Genomic DNA, 13,099 nt, shown 5'->3' on the forward strand with positions numbered 1-13,099 from the left:
TTTATGCAGATGTATTCAATGCTGCTTATTATTTTTGTCTGTTGATGTCAGGTGATGTCTCCACAAGTGAACACACACACACAAAAATTACTTCTACTGAAAAACTGATAGGTAAAGCGCAGTTCATTTGTGGATCTGTTTCATATAGCCATTTGCTCATCACAGCATCTAATGAAGGGCTGAATTTTGCCACATACCCTGTACCGCACAAAGAGAGCTGCAGTATGTCAGTATTACTGTATGAAAGAATTGGTCTTCTGAAGTGAATTTAATAAGGGCCTCTTAAACTGCATATAAATCTGGTGGTGGGAAGGGAGTTAATTAAAAGAGCGCTTAGGAAAATACTGTTGAGTTTCTTTTCCAATGAGCAAGCTTAAATTAGTAAAACATTTTAACACAAAATCTTACGTTAAAGCCAAATACCAAGCTTTCAGTACAGTGCTGGAGAAGAAAGCTGGATGAGTTAGGTGGGGTTCCTTCACCTCTAAGAGTGCAGATTCCCCAAACTGACTTTAAATGAGTAATACCTAGAGTCTCAGCACCATTCTGTGGCTTAGTAATCTCCATCAACTGAAGAAACCCAGTCTCAGGTTGCCTACCGCATACCTGTTGTATGAACAGGTCCCAAGATAGACAAAAGATCTAGGAACAAAAATCATAAGCAAATTAAAAAAAAAACCAAACTCAAAAAAGCATCCAGTTTCAGGTCTAGAAGGATATTCACAATATCTGCATTTCCAGAGAACCTCTATTTTATGTTTTTTGGACACACATCACCCAATCAACATACCTCAATAACTTCCACTTTAATCTACAGCAAGCCTGACAGCAGTATGTGTAAAGAACAAAAGTGCCATTTCTTAAACAGAATCTGGGACAGAAATTAAACTTGTACAAATTGAAAACTGCCAATAGCTATGAAGACTATCTTTTATTTCTTGGGAGGAAAATGACATACTATTAGAGACAACTAGTTTACTTCTCTTCATTGTAATTCTCTGCAGCAGATAACTGTAGCAAAAGTTTTTCAGACATTATTCAAAACTGATGTTTGCAACAATGAGAAAAAGGTCTTCTTGCATGCAGTAGATAGTCCCAATTGCAACTGACCTCACATATATTACAACCAAATCCAATGAATTTTGGCATTTAAAAAAATCATTTTTATAGGGACATCTCCACAATATAAGCTAGTAAAAAAACCCAACCAACCCCCAAACCCCCCCCCCCCCCAAAAAAAAAAAAAACAACACGCTCCCCTCACCCCCTATGCCAAATCAACAGAAGTTTAATTAGGCCACATATCCTCATGAGGAAATCATCCCTCCTTGTCTTCAACTTGCTGTACACACTTACAGTATGTGACTTTGGCCCTGGAAGGGAATTATTACCCTTTCAAAGAGAAAACAGCCTGCAAAAAATCTGCCATTTGCACAGAGAAATGAAGGTGAATGCTGAACAGCCGTCAATGAGCGAGAGGAGAAGAACACTCCTTTGATGATAAACTTATAAGATGATGCATGTTTAACAGCCTTATTCAGATGAAGTCATTCAAATGAGCTATATATTTCCAGCCAACAGTGCTGGATTTTTTGTGTGTTTTTTGTTTGAGGGTGGGTCCTTGTGGTGGTTTGTTTTTTTTTTAAACAGAAGCTAGGGACATTTTAAACAACTTGTTTAAAAAGACCAAAGTTCCACTGCTTTCAGAAAAGAAATATACAGTCCTGATTTCACAAAGGGATAAATTACTTCTGCTACTCTAGAAGATAACTGCTTTCCTAAATACTAAAAAAAAAATATAAAAGGCAGGTGTTTTTCTTTTCTCCTCCTCTCTTTTGCTGCTGCAGCTGTGGTATGAAAATGGAAGTCCACCAGTCTTCTGGATTTCAGGATTCTTCTTCACTCAAGCATTCTTAACAGGTGCCCAGCAGAACTATGCCAGAAAATACACCATTCCAATAGACCTACTAGAATTTGACTATGAAGTGCTGGAAGATAAGGAATATGAAATTGCTCCTGAAGATGGTAAGTAAATGCATGTCAGTTAGCTGCCTTTGCTGATGTATTCAGAAGTTAACATTGAGTTGCAGACTCATAGTTACGCAATTAAGCTAATGAATTCAGCTGGAAAACATACACAACTGCACTGCTCCCCATGAGATGCACGAGAAGTGAAGAGGCAAAATACTGTTTAAGTCCTTAAGAACTGCTGAGCTTAGTTCACCTCCTGGATTAGCATGCAGATAGAAAGTAACACCAACAGAGGACACTCCTTGCCCCAAACTTCCCACAACAGATCAAACTTTCACGTGATATCCAGCTTGCCTTTTTTCCCCCTTTGTGTCACTCCGTTAGCATATATGTCTGAAGATGCATATTTTCCTAAGCCAAGGAAAACCAAACATTTAGTGGAGAAGTTGGGTATGCTACTTCAACTGTCCCTAGGAAAATATCTTTTGGCTATGATCACAATGCAGTAGGGGACTGTTCTAGGGCGTGGAAAGCCCTATTTTTTATCAAACCATTTTTTTATATATTACTTACTTACCTTAGGTTCTAGCTGCAGATACATTTGTTAGCTTGTCCTTCCTCAGAAAAAAAGCCCAATCTGAACTGTTCTTAACACTCTTAACACTTTTCTGAGGAGCAGTTTGATTGGAAGTTGTGTAAAAAGAAGGGCTTGGCAGGTTGCCTGGGAGAGCCACATCCAGCCAGTTTCATGTAATTTTCTGCTGGGGCAGGTTTATTTTTTGTGTTAGAAGTTACAGTTTTCAGTCTACAGGGCAAGAAGGTGCAAGTTCTGTAGATGTTGCTATAATTTATTATTCCTTCTGGAGAGCTGAGGGAGTGACAGCTGTCATTCTGTTGTGTCATTATGATATGTCAAGATAAAGCTATTTCTGTTTTTTAAACATTTAAAGATTATTTTTTACTTTAATGAACCACTTTAGAAAGGTATAAGCAAGTGTTGATTTAAAACATAAGCAATGAAACAATGTGAAGGCTAACTAGTAGAAGACTATATATGATCAAATCTCCAAGTCTAGAAACATTAAAGCTGACAATGTATAGTACATACAGAAAACTTTATTATAATGACAACTGTAAAAATAGTGTCCTGTACTCTGGAATAATTTTTAACCTCCATCACTCAAAAAGCCTGGATAGCTATGATATTGCTAGACATTGTAACTTTCTAGATCTTTATGTAATCATAACAAATTGCAATGCAGTATAAGACTGTGTTATACTAAGAGTTATTAGATCATCACTTGGAACACATAAAATTGACAAAAAGTTCCCACACAATCAGCTGCCAGTTAGCAATGTGCACCTTCAGTAAGTTTGCAGGTGACGCCAAATTGGACAGGAGTGTCAAGCTGCTCGAGGGCAGGAAGGCTCTACAGAGGGCTCTGGACAGGCTGGATCGATGGGCCATGGCCAATTTTATGAGATTCAACGAGGCCAAATGCCAGGTCCTGCACTTTGGTCACAACAACCCCATGCAACGCTACAGGCTTGGGGAGGAGTGGCTGGAGAGCTGTCTGGTGGAGAAGGATCTGGGGGTGTTGGTTGGCAGCCGGCTGGCTGAACATGAGGCAGCAGCGTGCCCAGGTGGCCAAGAAGGCCAACAGCATCCTGGCTTGTATCAGGAATAGTGTGGCCAGCAGGAGCAGGGAGGTGATCATGCCCCTATACTCAGCACTGGTGAGGCCACACCTCAAAATACTGTGTTCAGTTTTGGTCCCCTCAGTGCAAGAAGGCCACTGAGGTGCTGGAGCGTGTCCGGAGAAGGGCAACAAAGTTGGTGAAGGGTCTGTACAACAAGTCTTATGAGGAGCAGCTGAGGGAACTGGGGCAAAGAGGCAGCCGAGGGGAGACCTTATCGCTCGCTACAACTACCTGAAAGGAGGTTGTAGCGAGGTGGGTGTTGGTCTCTTCTCCCACGTAACAAGTGATACGACAAGAGGAAATGGCCTGAAGTTGTGCCAGGGGAAGTTTACATTGGACAGTAGGAACAATTTCTTTTCTGAAAGAGTGGTCAGGCATTGGAACAGGCTGCCCAGGGAAGCGGCTGAGTCTCCATCCCTGGAGGTATTTAAAAGACATGTAGATGTGGTGCTTAGGGACATGGTCTAGTGGTAGACTTGGCAGTACCAGGTTATTGGTTGGATTTGATCTTGAAGGTCTTTTTCAACCTAAACAATTTTATGATTCTATGAAATTGTGTTGCACTAGCAGCTGCTCTCAGATAAAAGACATTTTCATTTTTTGCATCATATGGTATCTTTTACAACTGATTCAGGGGTCTACGTGCATGGATTGTTCTTGGATGGAGCACGCTGGAACAGGCAAACTAAGAAGCTAGCAGAATCTCACCCCAAAATCCTCCATGATAGTGTACCTGTGGTCAGTATCTTTTGTTTGGCAATATTTTATAGTATTATTCACCAACAAATACTCTATCATTAATACTCTTAAGTTCTAGTCTTGAAGGAAGTAACAGTAATTACTTTAAAAAATCATTTAATTGAAATGTTTGTTTTGTGTTGAAATAGAAATTGTCTGAAAGGAGCTGAGCATCCTCTGCTAATAATGACAGTGACAGGAAGTTTGGTGTTGCATATTTTGGGAGAGGAAGCAATCTGATGAGAAAAAGAAAACAAGAAACAGGTTTTCAGGGCTATCTGTTAGAAAGCAACAAAACAAAAAACCAACAATATCAAAACACTTTGGCCAAGCCAAGCCTGTTCCCCTCCCCCTTTTTTTTTAACTGAGATGAAAAGGATTATTTTATTCTTTACTGCAGATATGGCTAAAGCCATGTAGGAGAGCAGACATTCCACAGCGACCCAGTTACCTGGCGCCAGTGTACAAGACCAGCGAGAGAAGAGGGATCCTGTCAACTACAGGCCATTCCACCAACTTTGTCATTGCAATGACTCTCCCTTCAGACAAACCGCAAGAACACTGGATCAGACAGGGTGTGGCATTATTATGTCAGCTTAACTCATAAACCTATCACAATTTATGGAAGTAGGTGCATTTTCCAGATTAGTCCTGAAATGCCATATAAAAAGAGAAATCAAAATGAGTTTTTTTTACTGTGTTGCATTTGTGCCTTTAACAAGATTTGAAACAAAATACTAAAATACAAAGGTGCACAATAAAACCTTATAAAAGCCAACAAAAATATCTGCTCCTTGAATAATTTTATTTTCTGAAGGCTCCTTATTTATAAGGAACATACATAAAATGAATACAACACTGTTGACAATGAACAAAACAGCATTTGATCATTTCCAGCTTTATAAAATTTTAAAAAATGACTTAGTTATAACAAAAAGACTGATAGCTCAGCAAGTTATCTTATAGGACCATAATCACATTTTAAACCATAGACTCAATTGTTAACAGGAGGGGGGGAAAAAATTTAAAAAAAAAAAAAAAATCACACTGCATCTAACAACTACAATATTTTCTAAGCATAATCACAGCGGATTGAGTGCAATGTGATCTACATCAAAATTCATATGGGATGTCACACAGTGACAGCATTGTAATATACAAGTAACATTTATGCCCTCCAACAAACACAAGTTAAGTGAGACTCTGGATTCAAACAGAATGGAATGTTGAAGCCAAGTGGAAATGTAGTGGAATTCAGATTGTCTGTAACATGACTCAAAAGTATACATTAGAATAATTTGGAATTCAATACTGGTGGAAACATAGAGAAGAAGTCACAGCTGTTACACTGCTCTTCATAACTCGTAATAAATACTAGAAAGTAAAAGAAAACAACCCATATTTAATGAAAAATACAGTACCTACCTTCAAGGACCATGTTTTTGCCTTGTCTGAAGATGGTCTTAGAAAGAAGTTAACTATTTTCCTATCGAGGCAGTGTATTAAGCTACAACCATATTCCAACTAATACAAAAGTAAATATACTACCTGACATATAGACATCTTCATTTGAAAAGAATTAATTAAAAGAAATAAACTTTACAAAATTATTTGACAAAATATCAGTTCAATCACATAATGACCCCCTCAATTCTATTGAGTATAACAGAAAAGGAAAAGTAAGGGTCAGTTTAATACATAAGAAACATAGGTTGTTTAAACTTAAACTTTAAACTAGATCCTCAGAAGGTATCCAGTGAGTTAAATATCTTTGAAATTGGTACTCAGTGACCTAACATGGGCACTATCAAAAAATGTCACCCAGTATCTTTGCACTGGAGAAACTCAGTAATCTGAAGCTAACAACAGTGTGTTTGCTAATTAGGGTCCAACAGGAAACATGTTTAAAGAAGAAAAAAAAGTAAACCTGAGTTCAGAGCATCATGTGGCTGCATGCCTGAACTCTGGGTGGGCTTTTGGCTTCTTCACTGAAGAAACTGAGCCCTTCTTTGAAATGGACCCTTAATACTGTTTCTTGATACTGCATTAGGAAGAAATACTGGCAAGAACCAACCAATATCTTTCTTTAAAATACATGAGCTGCTCTCAGTAGAAACTAAATTGACCAATGAAGCTTTGAAAAATAAAGGGCCACAGGAAACACACGTTAACTTGAAATGGAATGAAGATACCAACTGGCTCTCATTAAAGGCGTTAGGATCAGTGCTTTTAGCAGCTACACTGGCACCAAGCAGACCAAAACAAAACTTACGGCACGTAGTCAAAATACACCTTTTACCTGGCATACACATAAAAGAAGACAAACTGTATGGTTTAAAAAAGGCTACTACCATGCTTAGGCCTAGTACTACAGCATCAACTTGCACTCCTCACAAACTTACAATTTTTTTTAAGGAGATGGGTACAAGAAGAATTAACTCATGTCTGGCAATATAAACATATCAGCACAATCTGAGCTAGGACAGCCGATCCCAGCAAGTTAAGGCCCAAATTTTCAGTCTATCCTTCCAAATTACACATACCACGGATCTATCACATCTGCTTTTTTAATAATCTAATTTAAATACCAAAAACGTAAAAAAATATCATAGAAATGAACTCCTTTATGCTGGAAGTAGAAATCTTCTTACATACTCTCTACTGCCAGAAATGGCTGGTGCTACAATGTCTGATATCAAGGCATTGTAGAAACAGGTTTTGATCTAATATTACAGTATTGTAAATAACCTACCAGTACTACATACACAGAGCATAATTTGACCTTTGTGCCCAGGTTCAGTAACCAGCATCTTGCACTTTGGATTGGTTTAACATGAAGAGGAGAAAACATTCCAAGATAATTGTTTAAAAAAATGGAGAAATTCCCATCTGTTAAGAGTTTGCACAAATTCACAGCCACAATTCTTCAGTAGTTTATGCTGCAAGTGGCACACAACACATGTTTAGCATCTGTAAAAAAGAATCAGAAATAGCTCAATAACTCCAACATCAGGGATTTCCCCAAGCTAACACTAATTCTACTGCATTTTGCATTTTCCTACTAATATCAAGGAACAACCATCAAATAAATCTTAGTCAGGAAAACAAGGTCAAACTGATCCTTGACAGAACATAGCACTTCGCAGCGTATAGTGCAACAGCCTGCCTTCTTACACATGAAGTTTGTAATGATGGAGTGCAGCTTAACGCATACTCTAAGAATTTTAACAGTGTTTAGATTTGGGGTTTCTTTTTTAAAATTTAAACCGGCACAGTGGTTTCCAGTCTTGTGCTGTTGTAAGATTTAGTACTTCAAGTCACCGCTATGCAGAAGAATCTGCACAGAATGAATATATATAGATATACACACACATATGCACATATATAAATATATGCATGCACATCTATATATCTATCTCAATATGTATCTATAGATACATATAGATATATATACACTCGCTACTTAAGACTTATGTGGCACTAAAGGCTTACTCAGGTTCCTTGCAGAGGTATGAATTTCAGCTGTAACATTTTCTGGGCTCTGTTCAGATGTACTAATGAAATGGTATTTTCCCAAATGAGTAGATCATTCACTGTACTTTTTCTTTCTTAAGCAAGCAGTGCTCACTATGTAGTACACTGACTTGGCATTTATTTCTCTTATTTAGTATTTCCTAATTGCCGATCACTTGAGTTTAGAAGATGCATTGCGTAATCTCATCTGATTTGAATTAGGAAAAAAGCAGAAGTTAACCTACACAGAAATGAATATACTGTACTTGTGTAAGTAGTGCAAGCCACTGCTTTTCCTCTGAGCAATGTGCATACAGTGAAACAGTGCAGACTCAAAGCCATACAGTAACATTATTATTGTAACCACAGTGATTACCAGAATTAGGTCAAAACTGGATGTCAAGCACAATTTTATCTTCATAGAGGGCAATCACCAGCATGATGGCAAATCCAAGAAGCAGGCCTAGATTCTGAAGAATGAACTGCCCCACAGGACAATAACCATGCTCTTCATTATCTCCATCACCATGAAGCATTTCTGGAAGCTAAAAGGAAAAACATTTTAGGAAGTTATTTATTTAACCTCTATTCCATTTATACACAGAGAAGTTTAAAGGACAATATTGTCAAGAATTAACACTCCAGGATTCAGTTATAAAAACAGTACACAAAGTTAAAAACTATAGCTAACGACATCACATATTTAAAAAATGAACTAAAAATGCCTTTCCTTTCAACTTTTTTTCTTAAGCTTTTACTGGATCACACTTCTACTTGAACTTTAAGCTCCTCAGGATAAGGGTCAACCCAGGATTCTTCGAGTTCTGCTCTTTTGAGTTCTTTACTCAATTAAAATTGTCATGCTCAAATGAACATAATAAAAAGCTTTGAGTAGTTCTACAGTTATTACGTTGCTATAAATATACCCTTTATAATGACTTTGCTGATTAACTTAGCCATTCATTTGTCATGTTATATGCGTACATGTATTCACATACATTTCCCTTTTAAATATGGGAATAATAGCTACAAGTAATTCAAGAGAAATTCTATATGAACCTATAAAAAATTCTGAAAGCCATCCATACAGAAGAGAAATAACTTCAAATGTTTTACAAATAATTTCAAGAAAGCATGAGGTAAACAAAGGAATTCCTTCAAGTCACACTTAGTACAGAAAAACCTAATGCAGAACAAAAATGGAAACTTCAGGTAGTAGACAGCACATGTCTCCACTTATTGCTCTTCATTAGATAGGTGAGAATAGTTTGGGTTATTTCAAGTACCTGAATAGTGCACAATAGACAATGACAAATTATCAGAGCATTAATTCTACTAAAACTCCAAATATATTACCCATCTGGTCTTGTATTATTGTATTTCAAAAAGATACAGAAAGCTGACAATTAATTTGACCCACTGAGTAGTTAAATACAAAAAAAATATACTGGTGTGAAAAATGTTTATCACCTATACAATAGACCAGGCAGCTTAATAGCAAGCACTCCACCAAATTACAAAGTAATGGTAAATCATTAAGAATAAGTGGCATCTGTTTCAAAACCTAGGAAGAGCACAGTGCTCTGTCTCCATAACTTCCAAGGTTTCCAGTCACGGACATGAAAGGGGGGAGTATGATGAGTAGAAGTGGAAGTCTTAGCTATGGCTAGTGACAGCTGTCATATATCCCCCCAAAACTGTGGAGCTGAAGAACAAGTAAAAGACCCCCTTTAAGATAAGCAAAGAGGTTATTTAATAGTAACCAGTACTATGGGCACGCTCCCCATTGCTGTCTTCAAAGTACTATTTATTTTTTGCTGTTGCCTTATCTGAAGAGGCGTGCTCGTGCTCCTTTTTCCTGTACTCAGAGCCTGAGTATGCAGGCAGGGCAGGCCTGTACCACTTTGTGCTCCCTCAGCTGCAGAATCCCCACGTAGAAAGGGTCCTGGAAAGACTCTGGGAGGGAAAGAGGAATGTGGCAGGACACTGTGCACTGCAAGAACTTGTTACTGGCAAAATCCCTCCTTCCATCTTTGAGAGATATCCACACATACACTAGCACTATAGGAACCATTTGCATATTCACATTTACCTGGAGACAAATCTCCTTCACGTACCTCATTTGAATAGGGATTGCCCAACTGCTCTACACAGTACTGCTTTAGCTCTGATGTCTCTGCAACAGTGCAGTAGCTAAAGGAGTTATAAAGAGAACTTCAGGTAGCAGCTTGGCAGACGTGAAGAATAAATTTTTCAGAGAAGCCACAGCTGTGCTTTGGGGATCTGGTGGAACATGCTCTGGATGAAAAAAAAAAGACTTCACCTCTGCATTACTATAACGGGCTTTAAAACTGCCGGTTATCTACTTTGACAGCATGTCTGAAGATTACTAAACTTTTTGCTTTATTAGGTATTGATGTGACCAATTTCAGGGACCACTGAAGAATCTGGTCCTGTCAATGGTGGGGGGGGGACGGGACAGGGGACAAACAAATGAATACCTTCTTGAAGTTGAAAGCTTATAAGTTCAGGCCTAGAGATATAAGGAATGAAAAATATAAGAGATAAATTTATTTTCCAGTAAGAAATTATTCCAGTTAGACTGGGAAGGAATATAGGAAAATTCAATGTACTCATTCAAACCAAACCAGAAGTGTCAAGAAGGAGGATATTATGATGATTATTCTGATAGTTATCACCAAATGAAATGTCATGAGAATCATAGAAAGCCTGAATGATTTAGGAAGGCCTGAGTTTAGGTTCTACTGGAGAAGAGTATCCTTATCATTAGAAAACATGTAATTGGATGAACTTCAGGACAATCAGATGCAAAAATACCAAAAGGTCCATTCTCAATTGGCTGGTGTAAGGAATGGACAGAAAACTGTACCTGTGTGAACCTCTGCCTAGCTAGGGAGGGATCAAATTCTGTTCTTAGTAAGTGTCAGATAAGAAGATAAGGTCTTTGAGAGGGAGGCAGATTATGGACACATCAAGACAAAAATCTGCTGCAGTTTCAAGTGTGTCTTGCAGAACCTTTCCTGTTCTTATGTAGTCAGACCACTGGGCTTTGACTTTGGTTGCTACTACAATGACTGAGGAAAAGGACAAAGAATAAAAGAATGAAAATATTGCTTTCCTTTATACATGATGTCTTCAATCAAAATAAGTACAGAAGATAAATATTAGCCACAGGACTTTTAAGCAGGTGATATTTCAGTAATTATAGGCTACTGTAGAACACCTGAAGTTGCACGGAAGATCACTCTCAACTATACAGATGCTCTATTTAGCAAGCCCTGAAAAGGACTTATTTACCTCATAATAGATATAATGGAGTATATTTGCAAATTGAAGTTCTCTATAATGAAGTGAAATATCCCATGGTATGATGCCCAATGCTTGGCCTCCATGAGTCCTAGTCATAAAAGAGCTAATGGCAATCAGGACTGAACGAGACAAAGGGCACAGGAGCAGCCTCCGCCCCTATGTCCTGCCTTGACCTGTGCTCAAGCCCCCATCTGATGACTTCTAATCGGACTAACGGGATGTTCAGAACCAAAGCTGAGTTTAAGAGAAAGTTCTCAGATGTGGAGGACACCACCTAGAAGCAAGTGGGAAGCCCCACTGACACTAAGTTTCTTAAGCACCAACGTGGCAGTAGTGCTGCACACAGAACTAACTGCAGAGGTAATTTGCTAGAGGGCAGAATGGCCAAGACAGCTTCTGCCAATACCAGGAAATTCAGCGGAAACTGAACCCTTGCTTTCAGCAGTCTTCACTAATGCTTCAATGATACCACTGAGGCTGAGAAACCAGATTCAGCAGCCACAGCCAGCCACTGGCAACTACTGGCCACAGCAGCAAAGGGGAAAGGGATCTGCATAATGTCAGCTGCTGTAGTTGGCATCAGGGAAATAATGCCATCAGCCCACACCAGAGCAGGCACCCAACAGCCTCATACACAGTCACCTGACAAAAATGTGATGCAGTTTCATTCATTCAGAATTGCTGAATCCCAAAGTCTGTGTCTGTGGCTTAAAGTAACTGAGAGATGCCTGCCTGCTTTGACAAGTCAGCCAGTGAGAATCAAACATCACACATTTCATTCCTGCATCAGTTAACTTTTCAGGAAGCTGCTAAAAAATGTGGCTTGAAAACAGGATAGTCAACACAAATGTATGCAGGAGAGCAGAACTAGCAGTGTAGGCTAACAGAGCTGCCAGATATGGCAACAAAATCTCTGAAGAAATTTGGAAAGTTGAAGAAAACGCATGGTTTAAAATACTTCAGAACAGTAAAATATTCCATTTTACCCAAAACTGAAAACTGAAACAGGCTGATCCTCATTCCAGTAAACCCAACCCTCTATGGAGATGCTGTGAGGTTAAACAAAATCTCTACTGGAACATCCTTCAAAGCCAGAACTCCAGCTACATTTAAGTATTTTTCTATAAGTGGTATGTATCCACACCAGGTGATTCAAGTAGCAATCTACTGATGAGGTCGATGGCTACTTAGTCTATTTGAGGAGAAAAATAACAGCTGTAAGGACATTTGCCTCTGCTTTAGAAGCCTGTACTATGAAAGACTAGTTTGTGAATGAAGCAATGGAAGTCCAGGGAGCCACTTCTCAAAAAGGAGTCTGAACCCTTGTGAATTAAAGCTGTAACTGGGTTGGACCTTCTCATTTAATTGGTTAATAATTTAATACAATACGAGATCTGTCCTTGAAATCCAGGGAAGTGATGCATCTTTTTCCTCATATATTAAAGCAGAAAGAACATTACGAAATACCCCCAAAATGAAAATTGATCTCATTGGGCTTGGGAAAGACAGGAAGTGACAAAATTGGCTTAGTTAAATGCAGCACTGAAGCTGCTTAGGAGAGAAATCAGGATTGAATGTGGACTGATACCGTGCGCACAAGCGCATTACTGCCCGAAGGATATGGATCTATGGTGTACGCAAACTAAATATGATGTACCTGTAGCTACATCCTGGAAGCAGCAGCATCCTTCCACTAGATAACTCTTTAAAAAGCTAATCACCACAAGAGCTGTATATTATCAGCTGCTCATGCTAAGGGTTCAGACTAAGCTTTCCAGAATCAAATACATGAAGATCAAATTTTAGTGAAGAACGATTCTAAATACTGGATTGAACTCCAGTCCCA

The 13,099-nt window shown here is 38.6% G+C and overlaps 2 protein-coding genes across 5 annotated transcripts in view; one reads left to right on the forward strand and one right to left on the reverse strand.

Annotated features, from left to right (window-relative positions):
- The window catches only part of DNAH7 (dynein axonemal heavy chain 7), a 122,247-nt gene extending 117,172 nt beyond the window's left edge, over positions 1-5,075 (forward strand). The window contains exons 63-65 of the mRNA XM_064451976.1: positions 1,848-2,025; positions 4,307-4,410; positions 4,811-5,075. Coding sequence (XP_064308046.1) covers positions 1,848-2,025; positions 4,307-4,410; positions 4,811-5,017 — 489 coding nt within the window. The 3' untranslated portion in view covers positions 5,018-5,075. The remainder of the gene's footprint in view (positions 1-1,847; positions 2,026-4,306; positions 4,411-4,810) is intronic.
- A 121-nt stretch (positions 5,076-5,196) lies between these two features.
- The window catches only part of SLC39A10 (solute carrier family 39 member 10), a 45,058-nt gene continuing 37,155 nt past the window's right edge, over positions 5,197-13,099 (reverse strand). For 3 of the 4 annotated variants that reach the window (XM_064451979.1, XM_064451980.1, XM_064451981.1), the window contains one exon: positions 5,197-8,468. In XM_064451979.1, the coding sequence (XP_064308049.1) occupies positions 8,310-8,468 (159 nt within the window). In that variant the 3' untranslated portion in view covers positions 5,197-8,309. The remainder of the gene's footprint in view (positions 8,469-13,099) is intronic. The other variant, XM_064451978.1, reaches the window with a different exon arrangement.

Source organism: Phalacrocorax carbo, chromosome 5, assembly GCF_963921805.1.
Source record: "Phalacrocorax carbo chromosome 5, bPhaCar2.1, whole genome shotgun sequence".
Classification (NCBI taxonomy): Eukaryota; Metazoa; Chordata; class Aves; order Suliformes; family Phalacrocoracidae; genus Phalacrocorax; species Phalacrocorax carbo.